This window comes from Myotis yumanensis, unplaced genomic scaffold (genome assembly GCF_028538775.1).
Source record: "Myotis yumanensis isolate MYYU_CA2020_CCGP unplaced genomic scaffold, mMyoYum1.0.hap1 SCAF_9, whole genome shotgun sequence".
Taxonomy (NCBI): Eukaryota; Metazoa; Chordata; class Mammalia; order Chiroptera; family Vespertilionidae; genus Myotis; species Myotis yumanensis.
In genome coordinates this window covers 78,502,370-78,528,778 of record NW_027223760.1, presented here as the reverse complement: position 1 = coordinate 78,528,778, position 26,409 = coordinate 78,502,370, and the positions used below count along the sequence as shown (strand labels likewise).

At 50.8% G+C, this 26,409-nt stretch overlaps 1 protein-coding gene across 3 annotated transcripts in view; it reads right to left on the bottom strand.

Annotated features, from left to right (window-relative positions):
* The window catches only part of BMPER (BMP binding endothelial regulator), a 200,117-nt gene that overhangs the window by 165,291 nt on the left and 8,417 nt on the right, over positions 1–26,409 (bottom strand). For all 3 annotated transcript variants that reach the window (XM_070424770.1, XM_070424773.1, XM_070424772.1), the window contains exon 3: positions 1,338–1,437. In XM_070424770.1, coding sequence (XP_070280871.1) covers positions 1,338–1,437 — 100 coding nt within the window. The remainder of the gene's footprint in view (positions 1–1,337; positions 1,438–26,409) is intronic.

Sequence of the window (26,409 nt, the reverse complement as noted above, 5' to 3'; positions counted from 1 at the left end):
AGTTTCCTCATATGGAAAATGAGATAGAAATGACCTGCTGTTGTGTGGGCTATGTGATGAGTATAAACCAATGAACCCATTACCCAGCATCTTGGGAAAGCAAGTCCCTCTGGACCATGATGAAAACAACAGGTGGGGGGAAAGGTCTTAAAGTTAACCAGGTAATTCACACCTCACAACCCACAGGGCCCGGGGCTTTTCCAAGGAACAGTGTCCTCACTCAGGAAAGATGTTCCTGACCAGCGGCCTGGCCTCAATCAAAGACTGGCCATGAGCCAGGAAAAACCCATCAAGAATGGCCATGGTCATAACTACCAGGATGCAATGCACAGAAACTCCTGTAATGGTTTAAGGGATGAAATGAGGGTCCAATAGTTATACATAAACTATCAACACAATTACAGAAGTGCCCAAATAGATGGTAGTACACATAGGATAAAATATGAATCTGAACACAAGCACGGCCTAATATGGGAATTCTCAGTGGTCCAACTTCCTTAGTAGAATGAATGAGCTAACAATACGCCTTCTCTGCCTTCTTCTCTCCATGCTTCTCCCATATTGAAAGTATCAAAACAAACACACACACCATCATAGCCTCAGAGAGCCTTCACATGCTTCGGATGCGAGGATGCTCGATAATTAGAATGTTGAGGACGATGATAAACAAGTAAGCAAAAGCAAACAAAAAGCCAACAGTGTGTTCCGGGGGGACATGTGCACCGCAGGCCACAGGAAAGGAGGTCGGGGTGCGGGCGCCGTGGGAATGCATCAAAGACAAAAGCTTACGTTTCATTGGGAAGGAAAGCAAGCAGGCAACAGGGACCAAAGTGATAGCATTTGGGCTTCGGGACTCGGGCTCAGGTGGGCAGGGCATAGGAGGAGCCTGGGAAAAACAGAGTGAAACTACTTTACAGATGAAGATGCCCACGTGCGTGTGTACCGGCGTGCACAGCCCTCACATGGTCATCTCTGTGACACTGCAGCAACTTGCCTCAGAAACAAACGCAATAGGCAGAGAGATGCTCACCACACTTTCAAACCCCCACCAGGAGTGCCCCCTGATCACCACCAGCCCCCCAACACACACACACACACAACCATGCACACACGCACCTGCATGCACACACGTGATGCACACACATGTACATACACACATGCGTGTACACATACACATGCATACATGCATGCACACACACACACCAGCTTCCCTCCCAACACCCATGTGCCAAGGGCTGAGTGAAGAGGAAGGGGGAGAAAGAGGAAGGGGAGAGAGAGGAAGGGGCGAGAAAGAGGAATAAAAGGGGAGGCAAGAGAAGGCCGCCAGGAGCCGTCACCTTTGCAGCGCTCGCAGCAGGCTCCCCTCTGCTTGACGGCGAGGGCGCAGTCCCGGGACAGCACCGGGCACTTCTCCCGCTTGCAGGTCACTTCCTTGTTCTGGGCAAAGAGACAAGAGACATTCGACATCAACCTCAAGCAGAAGCCCCGAATCCCAGCCCACGCGGAGCTCTCCCAGCTCCCTCCCCCGCTCGCCTGCATCTTGGCAGGAAAGCTCTGTGAGAGCAACAGGGTTGTGCTCTCTCTGGAGCAGAAGTCCTCATCGGGAACGCACGCACGGCTTTTTCAGATCAAGGGCAGACGCGAGGGCCTGGAGAGGCCCTTCCTGACAAGCCAGCTTCACCTGGACACCCGATACCCAACAGGGAGAGAGGCCTCCTCCGCTCCACCCTCAGGGCTCCGCTCAGCATGCACCACAGAAACCATAATATTTGCGTAAATCATATTTTGCCCATTGGGCTACCTGAGCCAGGACTGCATCGTGAGAACAAAAATATTTGCACAGGGCCATCCAACAACCCTTCAGAGTCGAGTGCATTAAAATGCAGCGACCTGCAGTTCCAACTCAAATAATGCCAAGGAAGGCGGAGGACTGACTGGGCTCGGGGAGAGGGAAAGGAATACTCCCCGGGCCAAGCAGGACACAGTGCTCAGTGTTTACAGCCCAGCGGGGACAGCTGCGGCCCATTAGCGCGGAGGCTAAGGGAGGAGGCGGGCACTGGCACCCTGGTTTTACCCTGAGAGGTCAGCTGGTAAAGGGACTCGGCGGAGACCCAAGCGGATGGGATGCACGTGCCTGTTTGTGGGCTGAATGCACAGGCACCGAAATGGCCACGTCCCAGAACTCAGCAGAGTTCGGGCTTTGTTAACAAGTGTCTGCTAACTGCTAGGGGCTGTGGCTTTCATTCTCGTTCAAGTCCTTAGGAATTCACCAGCCCCCAAGATGCTCCCAGGGTCTAATTCTGTAATGAATCCAGGTTGTCAGCCCTCCCCCTTCCAAGTGATCAGAACCACTGAGCTTCCAGAACCCACTCTTCCCAGAACCTCACTCTTTCCAGAACATCCCTCCCCCCAGAACTCCCTTCCCCCCCAGAACCCCACTCCCCCCAGGACTCCCCCTAGAACTCCCCTCCCCCAATTACTCCTCTCCCCCAGAACCCCACTTCTTCAGAACCCTACTCCTTCAGAACCCCACTCCCTCCAGAACTCAACTCCCCTCAGATCTCCACTGCCCCCCCAGAACCCCACTCCCCCTAGGGTCCCACTCCTTCAGAACCCCACTACCCAGAACCCCACTCCCTCCAGAACTCAACTCCCCTCAGATCTCCACTCCTTCAGAACCCCACTCCCTCCAGAACTCCGCTTCCCCCAGCGGGAGTGTATGGAGCCTGGGACCTCGCCATCCCAATAGCTGTTTCTCCAGGCTGCTGCTTCACTTTGATTGGCCATGAAGCTGGGAACCACGAGCCACCAGGGAAGAATACTGCTCCCTCTTCCACTGGACGACACAGCATCTCACCAGCATCTCAGGTCAGGACCCCTGAGGCCAACGTGGTAAACACGCTGGCGAGGCCATCTCAGGGCCTGCCTGGCCCAGGGAGGGTGTCCATCCTCAGCCACCTGCACCCACTCCATGGGCTGGCGCTGCAGACCTTTTGGGTTTTTTTATTTATTAGCTGTCGGTGTCTGATTTTGGTGGTTGACCTGAATAATCCAGTTTCCGCCCCCCTCTCCCCGAGTGTCTGTTATATGGTCAGGGCCCTCATTAATTCCTGAAAGCCCCGTGAGGCCGTGGTCCCCACACAAGGCTCCAACTCAGAACATGGGCAGCTCCTAACACGCCCGGCTCTGCCTCCCACCCTGCAGCTCAGGTCTGAGGTCTCGGAGGACCAGGCCTAGACGGGTCTCCAAGCTCCCAGGTCATTCCAAGGGGCAGCCAGGGCCACAGAGCGTTCCTGTGGCCGGGCAGGCAGAGGTGGTGGCATGGAGACGCTGTGAGTCACAGCCCTTCAGTTCACTGCATAATTCTCTTCATATTACAAATGTAGTATAGTTATGGCCACAATGGCCATTAAAGAAGCACATTTACTAGTAAAAAATGTAATAGGCCCGGCCGGCATGGCTCAGTAGTTGAGCATCAACCTATGAACCAGAAGGTCATGCTTTGATTCCGAGTCAGGGCACATGCCCTGGCTGTGGCCTCAATCCCCAATCCCCTTCCCAAGCAGAGCCTGTCACCCTCCCCCGCCTCGCCCCCTTACACTCCCCACCCCAAGCTGGCTCAGCCTTAGGAAAGGACCACCTCAAGGGCATCTCCTCTCCGAAGGGAAGACTCAGGCCCAAGAACTCAGGCTCCGAGGGCATCGGATTGGTTTGGATACATAGAATGCACACTCCTAAGTACAGGAACTCTGTGCTCAGTTAGAAACCTGGGAGCCAGTCAAGATCCATAACAGGATCCCAAGCTTCAGAGTAAATAGCTTGTAATTACAGCCCCGCACAAAAGTTATTCCAACCAGATGGCTTGTAGAGTCACATCTGGAATTTTTTTTTTTGTCCACACACACAGGGAACAAACCTAAACCTTATCTGTTAGTGGGAGTTTTCTTCCTTCCTTCGACGAACCCTTGGAGCTTTTTTACAGTCTACCAAAGGTCACGTGGGTCCGGAGCTGCCATCTTGGATCATCCCCCTGGCGTCTGGTCGGCGTGGACACGGAGCACCTGCTCAGAGCCCCAGGCCCTCCGAGAAAGAAGGAAAAGCTACACGGGCCCCTGGGGAGAGGCTGATGCCCCCATCCCCTAAGTGGGTGCAGCAGCGACAGAGGACGATCGAGCACAGGTCAACCAGGCCCCCTCGCTTCACTTTTCCTGATTTGCCAAAAGACAAAACCACTGGTCTTCAACCAGCGGCTCCGGTGAGGAGCGACACCCACAAAGCCAGGCCTCAGAGTCCTCTTCCACTGGCCGCCTCATCCCCCACGGGACCAGGTGTCCTCTGCTCTGATTCAAGGTCACGACTCATTTGGTTCCCGGATACCGGCTCACACTTACCAAACACCTTTATGGACCAGACTCTGTGCTAAGAATCTTATATACACTAAATCACCAAAAGCTCCTCATGGTCCTCATTTTACAGATGAAGAACCCAGGTTAAGGAGCTCCCCCGGGTCACACACACAGACCGGTGTCTGACTCCAAAGGCATCATGCACCGAAAGGTCACACGTGGCTGCCTCCAGGTGTGCAGGATGCACAGCAGAGCAAAACAATGCCGGGCCCCGAGGCTCCGGGGGAGGTTGGCACCGCCTCAGCAGTCCCACAGGTGCGCCCCGAGCTCCCCAACAAGCGCAGAGACACTCCCAGGAGCCGGGTCATCACCAACCGCAGGGAGGTCTGCAAACACCAGCCGCCTCCTGGCAGCGAGGGGGATGTGCCATTTTGGATACGGACAAGTCTCTGGGCACATCACACCTCTGGAAACCAGACTGGCATCCTCAAACAAATTTCCCTCAAGATCCCAGCTTGGGTTTGAGCCTCCCCAAGTCTAAGCAACAGAAAGGGTGGCACATAGGTACGGAGGCACACGTCACCACGCTCTGAAACACCGACCTCGCCCGTGAAGACGGGCAATAGACCTCATCGCGCGTTTCACTCACAGCCTCTGTCTCCCCGAGCCCAGCCCTTTCCAGGGCCGCCCAGCCTGTGATCTACCCCTCGTCAAAGGCACCCGCTGGCATTAGTGTCTCCTTTCTCAAAGACCAAATATACCAAAACCCCAAATGCAGCCTCTGGAGACACGTGAAATTAAGCGCCAACGTACAGAAACGAACGGGGGCATCAGGAGTGAAAAGGGAAAAAACCTACATGGCTGGCAACAAAGCTCCGTAAGGATGCGCGCCAAACCACAGCTCCCGCCACAGCCAAGTTCAAACAGGATCTGGCTAGCAGCTTGCTGTGTCAGAGATGCGCCACCAGATGGCAGCACCGAGTTCCCTGGCTCCCTGGCCTTGGGAATTGTGGGCCGGAGACCTTGCAAGGACCTCCTTCCGGAGCCTTTTCCAGGGTCTGGTGCGGAAGGAAAGGATCTCGCTTCCTGATGGGGGGCCGGGGGAGGCGGGGAGGGGGCTGGAGACAGAGAAGAGAACAAATCACCCCCGTGAGATTTTCCTGTTCGCTTTCCGCAGAGAAACCAGGGGGAAAAAAGGGAGGAAAAAGAAGTTTTGAGATGCTTTGGTTCTATGTCAAGCCAATGTCTTGAAGATACTTTTTTTCTAAGATTCTTCCAGGAATATGGGAGGTATTGCCTGGCCTTCCGTTTCTATGTTTCAGATAATAATAAAATAGAAATCTGGGGAGGGACACACAGCAGCTACGACGGTGAGAGTGGTCAGGGCAGGGAGAAAAGGCAGCGGGCAGAGACCCTCCGTTTAGACTGAAACGGAACCACAAATTCCTTGAAATTAGAATGTAAACAAAAATACCTGGCGCCCTGCCTGCGACCCTCCGCAGCCCCATGGGGAAGGCGGCAGCCAGGGAGGCCCCCTCTAGAAGGTGGCACCCGTTCCCTGGCGTCCTCTCCCATGAAAGCAACGCCTGCCTGGGGGGCAAACAGCTGTCGTTTGGCGAGCCAGCAAGCTCTAAGTGCCAGCCCCGCTTTTAAAAAGTCAAGAAGGCTCTGACGTGGCAATATTTTTCCCCGCCCACACGAACAGCACTCAGTACGTCCATGACACACACAGGCCAGGCAGCATCGGTATCACAAGAGGGGGTACAGAGGTGCCAGCAACTCTCCGTCCTAAATTAGAAGCCGCCAAGGCCACCCGCCCTCCTACACACACACACACACACACACACACACACACACACACACACACGCCCCTCTGTCGTCGCATCACTGTGTCTTATTTGGGAAGTGGTTCTATAGGTGCTGCTGCCTTCAAGAATCGCCCTAACAACCGCCCTGTTGGTTAGACCGTCATCCCCATACGCCAAGGTTACAGGTTCAATCTCGGGTCAGGCACATACAAAAATCAACCAATGAATGCATAAATAAGTGGAACAAGAAATCGATGTTCCTCTCTGTTCTCCCCTCCCTCCCTCCCTCCCTCTCTCCCTCTAAAATCAGTAAATAGAAATACAGTGATATGTGGTTCCAAAAGAGCTACGTCTTGCCCAGCCAGTGTGGCTCAGTGGTTGAGCGTTGACCCAGAAAACAAGAGGTCACTGGTTCTATGCCCAGTCAAGGCACATTCCCCAGGTTGCAGGCTTGTTCCCCAGTAGGGGGTGTGCTGGAGGCAGCCAGTCGATGTTCCTCTCACATGGATATGTCTATCTCTCTATCCCTCTCCCTCACTCTCTCTCTCTCTAAAAAAAATCAATAAAACACATTTTTTTAAATGAGTTTCATCCCTGCTGATTTAAAACAAACAAACAAACAAGAATTGCCCTACCACAATGCAAATATCCATGGGGGGAGGGGAACCCATATTAATTCTGAATGAGCTGCTCCCTTTGTCATCAGCTACTGTCAGGGGATGAACACCCCGCAGACACCCAGCGGCTCTGAGAAATACCGGAGCGGAAGTTCTAGAATGGCCCGAACCAAAGACTTGGCATGTGTGCCGCTGCACTCAGGGCTGTGGGAATGAGAATGAAACCACACTACACCGGTGCTATCCACTCTCCAGAGATGTACGCCGTCTCCGAGCAAACAAGACATCGGACGTTTGCCGAACACACACACACACACACACACACACACACACTGCGGTAGCTTCTGTCCCCAGAGAGGCTTACAGGGGACACTTTCGCCTGCTCCAAAGCCATCATGGTTGGCGAACCCGTAGGACAGTTTGACCCGTAATTGAATTCTTTTTACTGAAGAATTCCTTTGGAGCAGACACACAATAGGGTTTTACTATTGGAGAGTCTCGAAATTGCTCACAGAGGAATTCGTTTTTGGGGAATATGATGTCGTAGGTCAAGTTTCCCAAGGAAGGTGATCCAACATCAGCACACTATTCTCCTAGGAATTTCCAGCCTCCCCCCCCCACCCCCGCTTGCATGAGGTCACAGAGGTCAGCTTCTCCTTGAAGTGCCCCCAGGGTAACCCAATTCCAGTCCCCAAAGAGCCAAAGGGAATTTTATGGTGTTTTTGAACACAGGCCGCAACATCTTCTAAGCAATATCCTAAAACTTCTCATAAGCAGAAGACTTCATGTTTGAACAGCGCCGTTCTTCTAACGAAGTCTGCAGGCATCAGTTCACTACGCTCACAGGTTCCTTGTGATTTACAGGCGGAGGAACAGCCCACAATGAATCTGAGCAGCTCGGGTCCCTCCAACAGCTGGCTAGCAGCGGACTTGGGAATGCAACCTGGTCCCCGGGGCCGACCAGGGACGCCGGTTGCTAAGGCACAGCATTAAAATGCATGGATGCATCATATTAGTGTTCGGTTAGCTTCCACGTGACCACTGAGATTTTAGGAAGAGATCAGCATACAGTTGAGCTGATCGGGAAACTTTCAAGAAAGATAGGTCCCCTTGGCCAGACCTGTCAGGTCTCCTGCCATGATCCCCGCCCTGTTCTAAGGTAACCTGGAAGGGGTGGGCCAAAACTTGGGGAATCAGACCTGACTTCAAAACGTTAGGGGTCTAGAATGCAGAGATGTGGGCAAAAGACCCCAGGGGGCAGCTTCCATTGCTTGTCACCAGTTATGATAATGAACAATGTTAAATAAAGGGGCTCCCTCCCTGGAACAGGTGGTCAGGGGAAATCCTTTGCCAGCGAGCATGACCCCTCCCAGAGGAGACAACACAAGCTCAGACCTGCTCCAGCCTGTCTCCTTAGGACAAACTCTGGTCTTCATCTCTTAGAAAAGAATCACAGGAGGCCTGGGGGGGGGGGGGGGGGGGGGGGGGGGGGGAGGGAGGTGGGGGGGGGGCTGAGATAGCTCAGTGGTTGCCAATGGCAGTATTAAATTTGACTGATAATTTATTATTTTAATTAAGCTTTTACTGGCTTGTTCTTTGTTACCAATAGTGCAATTGACTTCCCCATAACTCTTGCACAGAAAGAGCTGGAAGTGTGTGTTGGGGGGAGGGGGGTGGGGAGGCAGTTGGTCCACTACAAAGCCTTTGGGTCCAAGTATAAGGCTGTAGGCCACGGTTCTCAGCTCAAACAAAGTGGGGGAGGAGGCAAATAATGGGAGGAAAAAATTTTTTAAACAACTAGCAAAACCATTTCTAAAGTGAAGAAACTCTGTTTAAGAGGAAAAATAACCCAAACTTCCCAGCCAGGAGAATGGTTTTCCAAGATCTCTCCTTTTTCCCAATTAAGGGGGGTCGGCAGGAGAGGTGGGGGTAACGTAAATTAGCATTTCCAGATCTTTCTGAACCCCCAACTTCCACTGCTTTGGCAGGTCCCTTGGATAGTCAAAGCCACGGAGCTGAGCCACCTCCGGCCAACGGAGGGCACATGGTGCTGCAGGCAGCTGTTGAACGACTAAGAATAATAACCCCTGACCGTCAGAGCAGGTCTATCACCTTCTAGACTGCGAGGAACGCACATGATTATGTCCTTTTCAACCCTTGCCACGAGCCGAGGAAGGCTCTGATTTACCCCTATTTGGGGTAAGAAAATACTCTCTCTCGTGGCTCGCCCAGGTTTACCAGCTGGCCGGGCAGAGATTCAAACCCAGGGCAGTGGTATCCGTCGGTGCTTCTGTGGCTGCGGTCTCCAGCCAGCCGGCTTTCAAGGCTGAGATGAGCCATGTACTCCTCGCAGCTGAGAATTTAAATGTTTGCCTCTGAGGAACACGCTTCCAGTTCAGACATGATAAACCTCCGTGGCTGATAGCTTCACTTGGAACCCAGGAGCAAACACGGTGCCTGGTCGGAAAGGCAGGTGAAGTCTCTGACCTCACCATTGAAAACGAGTCTGGGTCTCTGCAAAGACGGCCCAGGGCCCGGACCCCAGGCCTCCAGGTCCTCTGATTTCTCTCTTACCCTGAGCGTCTCTCCTGAGAGGCCGGCAGCACCCCACAGCCCTGCTTTTGGAGGCTTCGTGTTGAAGCATTTTGCAAGAACAACAAAAACATCCCACAACTCACTGCACCACATCTGAGAGTGCTATTCTTCCTTCGGCCCGTCTAGGCTGAGCGGGCCTATCCCCCAGAGGCCCGGACCCTGGCCAACGCCGCCTCCTTGGGCCTGGCTAACAGTGCGCACGCCGAACAAAGCTGCCCTTGAAGCCCAGCCGTTTAAAAGACTTTATGAAGCCCACGGGGGCCCCCGATTATTTTGCAACAAGTCATATCCCATGAAGAAATTCACTTCTCTGCAACACAAAACAGAGGGAGATTAAAGAAAAAGGCAGGGGGTGCAGAAGAGCAGCGAGACCCCCCGTTGCTCCGTCTGGCCAGAATCGTGTCTTTTAGTGCCCGTGTCGTCTACAAAGACGATGTTCGGGTGATCTATGGCCCTCATACATCACGAGATGACAGTGTTCTCCCGATCCTGTACCTTGAAAATACGACGCGTGCCAGCAGAAGCAACGGGGGATTAACAAGGAGGCCCCCTTTATATTTAACTTACCTAACATTTCAATTCTCGTTTAATGGGCTTTCGTTTGTTGCAGGGGTTGTTGTGGGTCCTATGCCATTTAAGGATTGAGATCTGGCTTTTTTTTTTTTTCTTTTTTCTTTTTTGGCCTTTTCAAGGAACTCTCAGAACAAAGAAACACAGGCCATTAGAATGTCCCGGCTCCTCAAGTAGAGCTCTGATTTAAAACAGGGCAGTGTCAAACAGCTCCCTATTCTGTTTAATCGTATTTTGAAATAGAACCAACGCATTAGAGATGGCAGAACACGAAAGAAATAACCACCAAATAAAAGTAGTAGCCCAAAGAAAGCCGCACCGCCTGGCTTTTATTACCGTGTGTGTAAGCAAGGGGCCTGCCGCCACCCGGGTCAGGGTCAGAGTGCCTGAGCACAGGGCCGTCCTGGAGCAGCGCTGCCACCATCCTCGGGCCCCCAGGGGCAGACCTGAAAGCCAGACGGGACTGTGTCCCCATCTGCCAGGAGCCAGGAGCCAGGAGCTAGGAGCCAGGTACCAGGAGGAGCGGAGTCCGGGTCAGCACCCTTCCTTTACTTGGCCCACATGCCCAAGTCTACCCAACCGGAAGGGACTCGAACAGTAGGATGTGGGACGGAGTCAGTGCCACAGAGGAACGGCCACAGACCCCCCCACAAGAGGAAGGTGTGAACCAGGGTGAGGGGCACGGGGTCCTGAAAAGCAACCCGGCCTCACGCACACGCGGCCCCGCTGCCTCTGCCAACATCTCTGGTTATTTCACAGGGCAGGGCGCCCTTCAGCGCGTGAGGAATAATGGATCAGCTGCTGCTTCTGCCCAAAAAAGAAAACAGAAAAGAAAGGGGAGGTACAATTCTAGGAACATTTTCGTGCCTTTCTACTGAGTTCTTGTGAATTCTCCAGAAGATGATGGGGTCCAACTCTGACCACCAGCAGGGTCTACAGCTCAGCGGGTCACAGCCGGCTCTCCAGTCTGGGGGCGGGGGCAGGGAGGGGGGACGCACAGAGGCTGTCCGCCAGGTAGGCAGGGGCATTAGAGCAACTGTAGAGTGAAAGGTAAGGAGTTAAAAATAGCCCAGCCAGCGTGGCTCAGTGGTTAAGCATCAACCTATGAACCAGAAAGTCACGGTTCGATTCCCATTCCAGGGCACATGCCTGTGTGGCAAGCTCCATCCCCAGGGTGGGGCCTGCAGGAGGCAGCAAATCAATGATTCTCTCTCATCATTGATGTTTCTATCTCTCTCTCTCCCTCTCCCTTCCTCTCTGAAATCAATAAAAATATATTTAAAAATAAATAAATAATCATAAAGCTAGAGTGACTTTCCTGCGGAAGGTTGCGATGTGATGTGTGAAGGCTGGAGGGGCTCTGCTGAGCGCCCCTTTTCTGACTCAGTCACTAGGAGAAGCCGAGCTCCCTGACTCTGCAAAGAAACGGAGAACTCTGTGGACCCGTGCACAGAAGTGATTCTCCGCCAAAGCAGGGGAACACCTCCCCCACACGGCAGCCGGCGTCCCCGCTCCCACCTGTGACCGGCGGTGGCGAACCCCAGGCACCTGTCCCTCCCCATGTCCCCCACCCACGATGGTGGGACTCACCAGATCCGCATTGCCTCTCCCTCCTGTGGGCCAACAGACAGCCAGCCACCGAGCCCACCGAGCCGATTTCTCACAGGACAGAGCGGCTTGCTCCCGGGCCGCCCGGGAAAGCCCACGCACCACTGGGAGCTGAGAAACACCTGCTCTGACAAGTGCCCGGAGCTGACATCCAGGGACTAGGCCGGCAGAGGGGCCTCTCGCAGCCCATCTGTCATCTTGACAAAGTAACTTTCTGGTCGCTGGTGAGACACTTTCAGAGACATCTGCGCAACTGACCCCGATCCCCAGCCATCGCAGAGGCTTTCAAAGGGCCCCTGGGACGCCAGGCTGGCGAGCCGGTTCCCGCCAGCCGCCTCCGGAGAGCAGTGAGGGCGCCGCGATGTGGCAGGTGCGGGAGGATCCGGCTCCTGGGCCATGTCCACAGCGGTGCCCACTACAGAGGGTGGCCAGTGAGCCCGAGGGAGGAACGCCAGGCGGGGGAGCGAGGGGGCAGGAGCCCCTGGCTGGCTGGGCGCTCACAGACGGACACAGACAGGCCAGCCTCTCACAGCGACCCCCACAGGAAGGCGGCCCCGTGAGCGAGGTTGTCCCGACTCACCCCCCAGGGCCCTGGGCAGCACCCACTCTTCGCCATGGCTCCCCGAGGGCCACATGCAGATGTCAGAAAGAACCGGAGAAGCCACCGATGGATTTCTTTTTTTTTTTTTTAATCCTCACCTGAGGATATTTTTCCATTGATTTTTAGAAAGAGTGGAAGAGAGAGGGAAAGACAGAGAGAAATATCAAAGTGAGAGAAACACATGGATTGATTGCCTCCTGCACCCGCCCTCACCAGGGCCTGCTACCGAGGTACGTGCCTTTGACCGGGATCGAACTTGGGACCCTTCAGTCTGAAGGCTGGCTGACACTCTATCCACTGAGCCAAACCGGCCAGGGCTCACTGATGTATTTCATAGCTTCAGGACAAAATGTGGGTCCATTCGCCTCCACTTTAAACTCATTAAACCAACAACAAATGCTAGTTTTGCAATAATCCACTTCTGATTGAGATGTGATCAAGAAAAGGACTAGTTGCCCTAACCGGTTTGGCTCAGTGGATAGAGCGTCGGCCTGCGGACTCAGGGGTCCCAGGTTCGATTCCGGTCAAGGGCATGTACCTTGGTTGCAAGCGCGTCTCCAGTGGGGAGTGTGCAGGAGGCAGCTGATCGATGTTTCTCTCTCATTTATGTTTCTAACTCTCTATCCCTCTCCCTTCCTCTCTGTAAAAAATCAATAAAATATATTTTTTAAAAAAAGAAAAAGAAAAGGACTAGTTACCCACAAAACATGAACATGAATTTGTCGCTAATGAGATTTGTAACATGTGCCCCATTAAAAAAAAAAAAAAATGGTTTTTACTAGTAAAAGGGTTTCGCCAGAGGGAAGCCAGCTCAGGTCCTGGGTACCGGGTCCCAGGTCCCGGGTGCCGGAGGGAAGCCAGTGCCGGCAGCCCAGGAAGGAAGGCCTACTCTTGCACAAATTTTCATGCGTCAGGCCTCTAGTCTAAATTAAGATGAAAGTGTCAACGGAAGACAAATGCCCCTTAGGAAACAAGACATCTTGACTCTGAGCTTGGATTTTCCTGCAGGTTAAAACTCAGCGCTACGGAACTCCAGTCTACCTGACGGAAAATCCACGAACCTATTGAACAAATATTTTTCGAGCCCCTGCTGTGGGCCAGGCACTGTGCCAGGTTTTGCTGGGCACAGAAAATATGAATCGGAGACGTGTTCTGCCCTACGAGAGCTTAACATCCAGGAGGGCGGGGCCAGGGCACAGACACAGCAAAAGCACCGCTCACCCCTCAACATGACAGGCACGCAGCCATCCCCGAGTTCAGAGGGAAAGATCAGTTTCAACCGCATTTCACTGCCACAAACTCCCAGGGCCCATCCGTGTATCTCGGTTCCTTAGCCCCCCACACGAGCCCCTGAAAAAGCCCCAAACAAAGCTTTGTTGCACAACTGTCACCAAGGCAGGATGTGACCTACATACGTCAGCACCTTGGGATGTGACAACCCACAAAGGGGCCTCCTTCGGTGATGACATCCCAGGGCACTCCAATTCGGGTGGGGCCCCTGGCTCGGTGCTGCGAGCAGAACACCCATCCGTCTCATGTGTGTCGTGGGGAAATAATTTGTGCCGCTTTCTTCTTCTCTACGAAACCGTCATAATGAACACAGGTCGCTAGCCTTGCGCCTGGATATTTATGCTTTAGGTAAAGCATAAAGTAGCAACACACTGAACTTTAATTTCCATCCCAAAAGCAATAAGAATCGTGCTGCCGAGTGGGAACGGCACTATCTATTTTTTAAAATAGTTTTCTATAGAAAAGTCATTTTATAATTATTACTGCTTATTGTATATTTTCCTGTGATTATGTTATTGGTCATTGGAGACAATTTTTCATCCTCCAGCCAGTGTATTTGTATAATCTTCCTGCTACCAGATTCAATATGCAAAGTAATGTGAGTTATGAAAAAGGCAAGTCACCACTACAGCAAAAGCAGAGTGTAAAGTAAAAAAAAAAAAAAAAAAAAAAAAAAAAAAAAAAAACGTATAATTTATTTTAGGGAAAGAGAATTAGATCTTCAAATTACTGACTTAAAAAAGTTAAACGTGCCCTACCTGGTTTGGCTCTGAGGATAGAGCGTCAGCCCGAAGACTGAAGAGCCGGGTTTGATTGCGGTCAAGGGCACATACCTTGGTTGCAGGCCCTGGTCAGGGCGCATGTGGGAGGCAACCAATCAACGTATCTCTCTCATCTCAATGTTTCTCTTTCTCTGTCTCTTGTCTATCCCCCACCCTTCCATTCTCTCTTGAAAAAAAAAAAAATCAATGGACAAATATCCTCGAGTGAGGATTAACAACAACAACAACAAAGTTGAATGTAAACAGCACACACTCATTCATCCAACAGTTACGCACTGAATGGGCCCAGCCTTGGCCCAGGCCTGGGCTACAGCATGACAGTGAGTCTACCTCCTCACAGAACTGACCTTCCAGTAGGGAGACCTACAGGAGACATGTACATATACCATTTACTGGGCACGGAGGAGGATCTGGGAGAAAATGAAGCAAGACAAGGGGACAGAATGGTCAGACATGGTACTACTGGGGAGAATGGCCAGAAAAGGACCCTCTAACAAGGAACCGACTGCTCGGAGACCAGAAGGAATGAGGAGATATAAACAGAGGACAGTGCATTGTGGGTGCAGGAAAGAGCGAGCACAAATGCTCTTGTTGAGAGGGTGTTGGACAGCATGAGTGCCGGGCACTGTGCAGGAGCAGCAGGGAGCGGAGGGGTGTGGCTGGAGCGGAGGAGAGGGGAGGATACCCTGGGAGGCGAGGCCAGAGGCAGCATCAGGACCAGGTCAGGTAGGACCTTCGTGGACCAAGTTATACTTCAGAGTGTCTTCTCGGAGAGAAGGGAAGCCACTGGAGGGTTTTTCATTAAAAAGTGAAAAAATTGGATGTTTGTTTTTAATGATCACTAGTTGATAATCTATTGTCTGGAGGCAAAAGTGATCATGGAGGTAGTTAGACATGATCAGATACATGCTCGAGGCTTTGCTGTCAAGATTTGCTAATAGATTGAACGTAGAGTGTAAGAGAAAGCAGAATAAAGGACCCATGGTTGGTGGCCTGAGGTTGCTGGTTGGAGAAAGCTAGATTCACGGGGGAGGAAGGTAGAGAACAAGATCTCTGCTGGAGCCATTTTCAGTTTGAGACGCTTCCTAGACACGCATGTGAGAGGTCACGGAGACATTTGGATGTACGAGTGTGCACTCGGAGGCTGAGGGCGTGTTGGGCATCACAGTGGAACTCTGAACAGACAGGTGGCTTTGAAGCCATGGATCAAGATAAACTCACCTCGGGAAGGGCTGTAAACGGGAAACACACCCTCATTGGACCTTGGGGCCCTCCAACATTCAAAGTTTGAGAAGATCAGGAAGACCCAACCAAAAAAGGTCTGGTAAAGAATAGCCAAATAAACAGAATTCTTATAAATCCATCACGCAAATGCTGAAAACTCTATATTTGTAAGTCCTTACACACACACACGCACATACACAACTGTACTCGGTCACTGGTTGAGATTATGACATTAATCTAGTGATCACCAGAGGTCACCTTTTCTCAGCACCTGCCTCTGTGCCAGCTACCTAGAGACCAAGATAGCTCTCCCTGTCCCTGTCCACCACGTGAGGCTCACAAAGACGCTGTCTCGGCCATGCCGGCCACTCCTTACCCCGAGTGCTAAGACCCACCTTTCCTGCCACGCTACATCCCTGCGTGAACAGGCTCAAGTTTAGGAAATTTCTGAGTGGCTGGAAGAGCCAAGAATGTCAGGGGAAAGTTCTAGGACCAATGTCCCCAACCTACAGGGCTGGGACCCACCAGAGCCTCGTGACCAAAGGTTAGGTAAGTGCTAAAGATGGGTGTGGGGGTGAGAGGATAGTAAACCCTATGGAGTCATAGAAAGAAAAGGGGGGAAATCCCTCATTTTAAGTCTTCCTTCTCCATGACACCAAGGTCTGAAGACAAGGCCCTAGGGTCCACCGAGTCCACAGTCAGGCCCTGCTTTTAATTTCTGATCCCAACACACGTGGCTGAGCAGAGCTCCTCCATGGTACCTAGAGTGTAGGGCTCTAGGGAAGATGCCTGCATTCACGGGAGGCATCGGCCAAGACGCTGAGGAGCCGACACCCCACAACCGCCTTGGGGCTCACTCTGGATGTGTGTGCAAGAGGCAGAGGCCGGTGGAGAAGCCAAGCTGAGGAAAAGACACAACTGTGGGATTTGTACTCCTCTCTGTCCTTTCGAGACATTTCCTTCCCATGCATTTGAAGGCTTTGAAAGTCCCTCCGGGCTTTCTCTCCACCAGGCTACATTATATCAGTGCGTCATCATTGGTGAAAAATATTTCCTAGCCCCCACCTAGGCGCTCAGCTCTGCTCTAAGCTGGCCCCGTAGCTATTCCCAGCCATCCTGGTCTTGACCCCTTAGTCATGATCACCAACAGCCTGTGTCAGAGACCTCCCCACTGGACACTCCACGCCCCCCCAAACATCTGGCCCAGTGTGTGTAGGAAGAACAACCACCCCACTGTGGTTCTGTTGGTGCATTTCATTATCAGGCTGAAACCAAGAATTAAAAACCGAAACCGAGAAAAACAAGCCACAGAACTTGGGGAGTGGTGACATCATGGAAATGCTGGGCTAATTACAGAGAAAGAAAATAACATGGTGAAAAAATAATAATAAAGATCGGGATGATAAAGGTAAAACCCAGGGACAATGGAATGCCAGGCTAATTTAAAAAAAAAATTTTTTTTAAGGATTCTCATTTAAAGCGCGGACAACGGTTCATCAACGTGACCCGAACTGTGTGGAGGCGGGTGAACCAGCACCAGGTGTGCCTGGCTTCGCTCTCTCCGAGATCAGGTAAAGGCCGGGGTGGGCAGCAATCGGCGGCCTAAAGAAAGAGGAAAGAGCTAAAATTTCCCAGGAGGCTTCTGTTCTGGATGAGGAAGGCACCTGCTGGGTGGGCATGGCCAGAAAGAATGGAAGGGGAGGGGGTGGGGCATCTCTCAACCCCTTTCCCATGGCCATCAGCGGGGCCACCGCTTGTCCCCGGTTCCCTCAGATGCTGCCGGGCCCGGCAGGTCCGTCATAAAACCCTGGCCGTTGTGTCGAATTGCTCCATCCAGTTGGCTCACGCTGAAGGATCAACACACAGACGTCACATCAGCTGCATCGCGCAGCTGCTGCCCATCACAGAAAGACCACAGGAAATGGAGTGCATCCCCGTGGGAATCCGTCCCGGGAAAGGGCTGGCTGTCCCCCAGAGGGCCAGCCTGTCCCACCCAAAGGCGCCAGGCAGGACCCTACCTAACCAAACCACAAGGACTGCGAAAAACAGAATCCCCAGGGAAGCGATTTGCTGGGTCTCTCTCACTCCCGGCCTGGGGCGCTTTCTCAACCCTGCGGTTGGGAGGCACTGTCTGCAAGATCCCTATCTCATGGAGCCTCGGCCTGGCCAGGATTCCCAACTAGAATTACAGTCCCGAGGCTCCATGACATGCAGTGTGAGTTCATCTTGCTTGACTTTCCTGAGCCTTGATGATCTCGACACTGGACAGGTTTCCTGAGAAAACCGGCCCTACCTCGCAGCCTGGACAGTGACACTCAGGCTGCCCCAGATGAGCCCATGTGGCATTTCTTCGTAAAATAGCTGTGGAGACTTCCAGTGCGCAAGATGCTGCTCTGGGTGCTGGAAGTGATGCTGAGGAGAACCGGACACTATTCCTGCCCCGAAGAAGCTTCGCGTCCAGTCGGGGAGATGGCCGTGCAAATCATACAACTTCAGGGTGGACAGGAGGAAGGGACAAAGTGAGGCTTCAGAGGATGAGTAATTCTGATCAGTGACTAGGGGAAGCTTGGTAGAGGAGAGGACAAGAGGAGAAGTGGCACTTGGATGAATATGGTTAATGTGCACGGTGACTGAGAATACCCCACAACAATAACGGTACGTGAATGAGAGCTGACCTACTATTGGGTTGTACCAACAACAGGACGGCTGGGCCTAACCACTCGTTCATATGTTGCTTCACTGGGAACTGACTTATATTTATATAGCCTTCCCTTTCCCTAACCTGAAATGGAAGAGTTTTTCAAAAATTAGCCCCTGCATAGAGTCCCTGGAAGAGTATTAAAAATAGAGATTATTTTAGGTAATACTTTCAACAATAAAGATTTCATTTTTTTTAAAAGCCTGAGAAGAAAAAAAAATAGAGAATCTCTTTTTGTCTTTGTTATTGAATTTACGGGGTGACACTGATTCATAAAATTAAATGTATTGCGGTGACATTGATTCTTATAGGTTTCAGGTGTACAATTCTATAATAAGTCATGTGTATATTGCATTGTGTTCATCACCCCAAGTCAAGTCTCCTTCCTTCACCATTTATCCCTCCTTTACAAAGAAAGAAAGAAAGAAAAGGAAAGGAAAGGAAAGGAAAGGAAAGGAAAGGAAAGGTAAGGAAAGAAAAGAAAGAAAAAACAGAGATTCTGTGATCTCTGTCAGACCTACTGAGTCAGACCCTCTGGAGTAAGGCCCCAGGATCTACATGTTTAACAAGTTCCCTGATGGTTTATCTGTGCATTAAATGTGAGAGCCACCATGGCTGGGGCCCTGGTGGGAGAACAGAGGAAGGGACTTGTTAATGACCCACAACTGTGAGACAGAAGGTGGGAGTCAGGTCAGTGTGGGTGCGGGGCAGGGAGAGGACAGGCTGCCAGGGCCGGAACAGGATTGTCTGTCTGTTCCTTGTCCCCAGTGCTCAGGGCCCCCTGTCCCCACTGTAACGCCCCACCCCCAGCTTGTGCACAAGTTCGAGTTCAATCACATGGTCACACTTTTTTTAAATGACAGAAGGTAGTTTGCCACCTAAACCCATTACCCGAATTTTATATTAGGTACATACATATCCTTACATATGTATGTGTATATGCACGTGCTCATATATATCCATATATGTAATCTAGCGGTCAGTTCTGATTAATCAACTGTTCCAACCAAGGGTTAATATCTGTGGCTTGCGTGAGTTCATCAGTTTTCAAAGAACTCTAAAGCAATAAAAGATAGCTAACTTCAAAACCTTCGGAAACATAATTTAATCTCTTTGTTCATGTAAAAAAAAAAAAGCATCTTTTCCAATCTCACAGTGCCCCGGGCCGTTATTAACATAAATGCTCAATAACTGTGAGCTGAGTCGAATGACCATCAATCATTGCTCCACTTCAGCCCTGCAGAGCACCCAGGGGCTCCCATCATCGGTACCAAGGGAACTTCCCCACCGCGGTCAGAGGGCTCCTGGGGATGAGGGAAGGCCAGTTCCTTCAGAGCTGGGGGTGGGAGATTAAGAGGCGATTGCATGTTACTGTATTGGCTGCATTTCACTGTTAGTCTATGAACCCAGAGTGAAGTCCCGCTGAATGTAAAGTCCCCTCACTAAGACCATCACAATAACCTGACCAATGACTTCCTCCCTCGGAAAAAGTCTCCAGGTGCTCAAAGGGCTCTCAGGTTGAACCACAGGAGGAACTGCTGATTCTACAGGTCAGCACGGACGATGGAAAGTCCGTATGCTTCAGCAGAACACCAAAACCTGAACTCGTGTCCAGAGTCCTCTCAGCACACTTCCCTTTGTCCTTGTCCACGGTAAGATTTACAGGAAAAAAACCCACATCACATTCTGTAATAAATCCCAGCTTCTTCCCCACACACAATGACATTCACAGAAGGAAGCAACTGCCCTCTGGCACCTGCACCCCCAGTACATCTGGGTCCATCCCAGCACATCCCAGCTCATTCTAGCTCATCCCAGCTCATCCCGGCCCATCCCAGCATGGAGGATGAGGAGCTGGTTCCTCCTGGACCAGCCATATCACAAAAGGGCAGGCTCCTGGCCCTTCGCGGCCATCCAGCTCCTCCCTGAATTCTAACTTAGGTCACCAGAGGAAAGGGATTTCTACCCCGGCTGGCCACCTGTGCGCTAATGGACTCAGAGTTGGCCTCTGGCGGGTCCCACTGGCACAGGAACCATTGTTCACACGGGCTTGAAAACAGAAGTTGCCACATCTCAATTCTAATAGGCGGGCTCCCCCACCCAGCCAGGGTCATGAACACAGGTACTGGCGGGAAACAAACTGGTTTGGCACAGCAGCTCTCACGTGGGAAAACATCTGATTGATCTTCCATGTCCTCTCAATCAGGAAATGAGTGTCCCCCGGAGCCCAGGAAGCACTGCTCTGTGAATGTCCCCATCTACTGCTCTCACACCACAATCCACAAAGCAGGAGGGACCCCGCAGGCCACGAGAATTTGTGAATTTCTGAGAAGTAAAGGGACAGAGCGAGGCAAATACAGCACAAGGAGGCTTTATGGAGCAGAAGGGTCGGGCTCCTGGGACCCCTGCCACACACAGGCTCAGGGAGCCGAGGGGGCACCTGCCACAGCTCCGCTCCAACCGCTCTGTCCCATTGCAGTGGTTCTCAACCTTCTGGCCCTTTAAATACAGTTCCTCATGTTGTGACCCAACCATAAAATTATTTTCGTTGCTACTTCATCACTGTAATGTTGCTACTGTTATGAATCGTAATGTAAATATCTGATATGCAGGATGGTCTTAGGCGACCCCTGTGAAAGGGTCGTTTGACCGCCAAAGGGGTCGCGACCCACAGGTTGAGAACCGCTGCATTAGAGCATCATATGGACTAGGAAGCCCCGGGACTTTTTAAGTAATAAACTCTGAGGATAACACGGAAAAGAAGGAAAACGACGAGCAAGGTGGAGAGACAATGTGGGAGAAAAAAGGGACATCTGTACTTTCGACAATAAAGGTAAGTTTATTTTTTTAAAAAGGGGGGAAAACAGAATAAAAATGCCATTTCTTTGCTCATCACAAAGAAATCAGTGTGAGGCCCAAGGAACCTTAATTATTGCTGCCATCCACACATTTGCCTCGAAGAGAAACCTAAGAAGTTAGGTTAAAACAAAACAAACAAACAAACAAAATGTTTATGGAGAAGGAGGAAAAGAAATGAAGATAAAAAAGCTAAAAACGGCCCTAGCCGGTTTGGATCATTAGCCTGTGGATTGAAGGGTCCCGGGTTCAATTCTGGTCAAGGGCACATGCCTGGGTCTCGGGCTCGATCCCCAGTAGGGGCGTGCAGGAGGCAGCCGATCAACGATTCTCTTTCATCTGATGATGTTTCCATCTCTCTTTCCCTCTCCCTTTCTCTCTGAAATTAATAAAAACATATATATATGCTAAAAACGCCTCTCACGGAGGCCCGAAGAAATGTTAGAACAGCCCTGGGCCTCCTAGTGTTCCAGCTCCTTTCTGGGCTTCTCTGCTGGCAACAGTCTCCCGGGACGGGCGCGGCCAGGAGGCCAGCAGCCCGGCCAGAGGCCCGCCGCACGGGGTCTGAGAAGAGGATCCGCCTGCGCCCAGCGGCCTTCGCAGCCATGAGAACACATCCGGCCACACCTATTTATCTGACCAAGAGCGCAGGAGCTGTTTGGAAACGTGTGTGCTTTTGTAAGTGAACGCGTGACGCTGTTATCTCGGTGACTTCTATCGTCACTGTCATTCTGTGCCAAGTGTCTGGGTGCCATCTCTCGTGTTGCAGGTCCTCTCCCGCCTTCGTTTATGGTTATTCCATCAAAGCAAGTCACCTGGGGACATGCTCTGGCCAGTGAAGATGCCACTTGTCCCCCCTCTGGTTTCCTCTCGTTGAGCTACCTGAGCGAAACCTTAACTCGCCATTCAGGGTAGAGACCTCTGCCTTTCTCATCTGGCAGACCTGGGTTAGTACCACCCCTGACCTAACATTAAAAAAAAAAAAAAAACCTCATTATGCTACACGACATGCACATACAATAAGGCCTTTGTCCTTAAAAGAAAAACATAATTTTCCACAGAGCAGCTCCCAGAAGCCAAGGGAGCTACCATCCAAACCCGAACATAAACACGAGGCTGTGTCCAGGTTGCGGAGTCAGCCTCGCTGGAAGGGGGGACGCAGCTCCAGGGACCCGAGGCATTTTTCACTGTGACTTCTGAGAGCAGGAGTGAGGATCCCAGGTGCCCGCACCAAAGCCTGCATCGCTGCTATTTCTGTCAGGGAGGATGTTCCTCTTGTCGCCAAGAAAAGCAGATCTGGGTGTCTATATGACTAAATTTTCAAATGTGAGTACAATCCATTTATAGGCGGGGGAGGGGAGAGTGTGTTTTTGTAATGATTCCTTAGGATGCCTTTTAGAGCGGAGGTTGACCTCCTGTGACAAGCTTCCTGGGAGAATCGTGTTTGGGAACTTGGAGTCCCATGCTGCGGGGAGCTCTCCCGAGTGTTAACAACGCAAACTATAAACAGGAAACTCCAGCCTGACTCCCACTCAAGTCCAAGGTTGCGGACCTCTCGCCGCAGCTATGGGCTCGCAGAGAGGACAGGACGAGGTTCGTAGACTTGAGGACCTCCTCTTCTCAGGCAGGAATTCGCCCAAGTAACCACGCCACAGATGGAGAGAAGACGACGCAGACTCTCAGAGGAGTTGCCGGGTCCTCTGGTCGCCAACACACAAAGCGGTGCGCGTCCGACAGGTCCACGGGTCCAAATCCGGTCACCTCAGCCCCTCAGGAGCCACGCTGTGAGGCCCACACCGCGGGGACGCGCGAGCGACCGTGGTCAGTCCCATAGCGGGCCTCTGCACACTCCAAAGTGGGGAGGACTCACGGTCCCGGGCCAGGTGGGCCCACTCAGGAATTAGTTTTACATCTTTGCCGCCCACCTGTCACTTCCTGACTCAGCGCCAGAGGACGACATCTGGCCCTCACCACAAAAGCAACACTGTGGCCCCGACTGGCGTGGCTCAATTGGTTGGGCGTCGTCCTGTGCACCAAACGGTCACAGGTTCAATTCCCGGTCAGGGCACATGCCCAGGTTTCGGGTTTGGTCCCTAGTAGTGGGCGTGCAGGAGGCAGCTAATGGATGTTTCTCTCTCTCTTCCTCTCTCTAAAGTCAATAAATAAAAACATATTTAAAAAGAAATGCAACACTGTGATTAGCTGTCCGCAGATGGACACCAGCCAAGCAGATGCGCCGGTTTTTAAATAAAAATGGAGGAGCGACCCATCTTGCTAAGCCCCAGATACGGCCAGGGTTTCCCAGAAAGGCTAGCTGCCACCTCACTGCAGTTCCACTGTTGATGCGAACAGAAATTCCAAGTAAACACATGTTCATAGAGTTGACAATAAATTGTAGTAAGAACAGTGCATTACATCACTTCTTAGAAGTGCCTTCTAGACCAGCGGTTCTCAACCTGTGGGTCGAACGACCCTTTCACAGGGGTCGCCTAAGACCATCGGAAAACACGTATATAATTACATGTTGTTTTTGTGATTAATCACTATGCTTTAATTATGTTCAATTTGTAACAATGAAAATACATCCTGCATATCAGATATTTACATGACGATTCATAACAGTAGCAAAACTACAGTTATGAAGTAGCAACAAAAATAATTTTATGGTTGGGGGTCACCACCACATGAGGAACTGTATTAAAGGGTCGCGGCATTAGGAAGGTTGGGAACCACTGCTCTAGACAGTAATTGCACAGCATTTAGGTGGTGGCGGCAGCTGGCATTTCTGAGGTGCCCACCATGGGCCAGACCCTGATTTAAGAATTTTTTACCTGTTTTAACTTACAAATCCGACAAAAGCCCTACGATGAAAATAAAGATGTCGAGATACAAGAATACTAGGCAACTCACCCAAAATCTAAAAAATATATATTGAAATGATGTACTAAAAACTGGTTTATGGCCTATCGTTCATTTTCTTCTATTTAAGTTCCTGTTCTAAATAATTCCACTTACACTGCTTACAAAGGGCTTTCACAGACATCAGCAGATTTAACCCATATACAGCCCTTCTGTCCATTGCGACTGCCAACAGCCAAGGTCTGCAATGTTATTCCTCCTCAGAGATGAAGCTGAAGGGCACAAACCCCACTGTGGCCTGCCCGGTCCTCACAACTAAGTCTCAGAGAGAGCCAGGCACCTGCGTGGTGGTGCACAGCCACCGGGCAGCCCAGATGAGACGTGAATCCATAATTTCAGACAGCACGCCATCGCTGTACTTCAATAATAAAACGGGCATTAAAAATTCAGTGGAAAGGGGAAATATTTTTCTTGAAGATCAAATTATATCATAATATTTTAAAAGCACCATTAACAGTTTAATAGAGCAAACTTGAAAGTTTACAATGGTAAGTTTTTATATTAGCCTCTTTTATATTGTTGCTTTTTTTCATAATAAAAAAAGATGCCTCAGTGTGGCCTGGTCCACTTTGCACTTAACGACAGAAACATTCCGAAGACATTTGCAAAAAGTATATTAGTTTTATCCATGAAATTAGTTTTGTTTTGGTACCTTTGAAATTTTCATGTGGTATTTAGCCCCTTTTTCTAAGGTCTTTTCAAATCCAGGTTTGGAAAATCTGTGATTTTTGCACTCAATTTTCAAAATCCCTACAGCAGCCTTAAGTTTTGGATTTCTGTCAAATTCCATCTACCAACAACTCAATTCATGGGCAAATGTGCAGCAGGTACGAGGGAGGTGGGCACCATTACTGCCTGTTCTGAATCATCCGAGACGGTAAGCAGTCCTTCTTTCATATTCTTCCAGAATCTTCCGTCTAACTCTGCAATCATTAATACTACTGGACTGTCTCTTCTTCAAACATCTTCTGTGTGGTTCTCCTCTTTCTTCCATAACCACTTTCCAACCTCTTTCATGGGCTTCTCCCTTTTCTATGCTCTTAAATATAACCCTTCTCATTACTATATTAAGCCCATTTCTTGACATCTCAGTTTAGACCCCTTCCCAAGACAAGTCATTTGTCCCCAAAGTCTTGAAGTTTATTTCATTGCAGACAGTTAACAAATTGGTGTTTTCTAGTCCTGGTTTCTCTACTGAGACCAAGATCCACATTTTCTCAGCTTTTCTACTTGGAAGGTCTACGCAGTCCAACTCATCAAGTCTAAATCTATCGCCACCCACCCACGTCCTGGTCTCTTCTCTTCCTACATGGGCTATAACATTGGCTAAATGCCTGGCCAGTGTGGCTCAGTGGTGGAGCATCGACCTATGAACCACGAGGTCACAGTTCAATTCCTGGTCAGGGCACATGCCCGGGTTGCAGGCTCAATCCCCAGTGTGGGGTCTGCGGGAGGCAGCCAAGCGATGATTCTCTCTCATCATTGATGTTTCTCTCTCTCCCTCTCCCTTCCTCTCTGAAAGCAGTAAAAATAATTTTTAAAGTGTGGAGGGAAAAAAAACATTGGTGAGTCTCAAAATTCCCTTCAATCGCCCTCTCTCTCACCTCTACTATCTATTTTATTGCCAAGTGCTATCAACTTGGGCTCCAAAACTCCTGTGCAAGTGTAGGAGTCCTAGCATACTGGTACCCCCTTTCTATAGTGAGCCACCCAATTCCAATTATTGCATAAAATCTGGCTAACACTGAGAATGCAATCATGGTAATACATAATTGGCCAAATGGGTCGTGCACAGCAGGTTGTCACTGTGAGTAAGAAGTGAGAGCTGGCACCCGAAATAGAATTTTTAGAGTGAACTCTGGGAAGTAAACCATCAGGTAGCAGCGTCCTGCTCCAGAGACTCCTGGCTCCACTGTGGTGGCAGCTGCAGGCTAACTGCCGTGTCTTGCTGGGCACGGTTTAGAGCCTTTTGATCCAAATATTCTAGAACTAAAAGGTGCTCAAGGACACTCAGAAGGGTGAGCCACGCTGGTTTATCCCAAAGCCTGCTTCCCATTCCTGTTGCCGATCTGCTCCACCTGACCACTGCTCACTCCTGGACGCCCTAGCCCAGCTCCAGCCCCTGCACACTCTTAACACCCCCCATAAAAGCACCCAGAGGAGCTCATATAAAACACAACTTTTTTTTAAAATATTTTTTTATTGATTTCAGAGAGGGAGAGAGAGATAGAAACATCCATGATGAGAATCATTGATTGGCTGCCTCCTGCATGCCCCCCACTGAGGATGGAGCCTGCAACCCAGGCATGTGCCCTGACCGGGAATCAAACCATGACCTCCTGGTTCATAGGTCGATGCTCAACCACTGAGCCATCCCGGCCGGGCATAAAACACACCTTATTAGATCATATGACTGCACAACATATTAAGTGGCTCCCCCGATTAATGAGCGGAACTAATGTCTTTGTTATGGCCCTCACGATTCTCCCCTCACT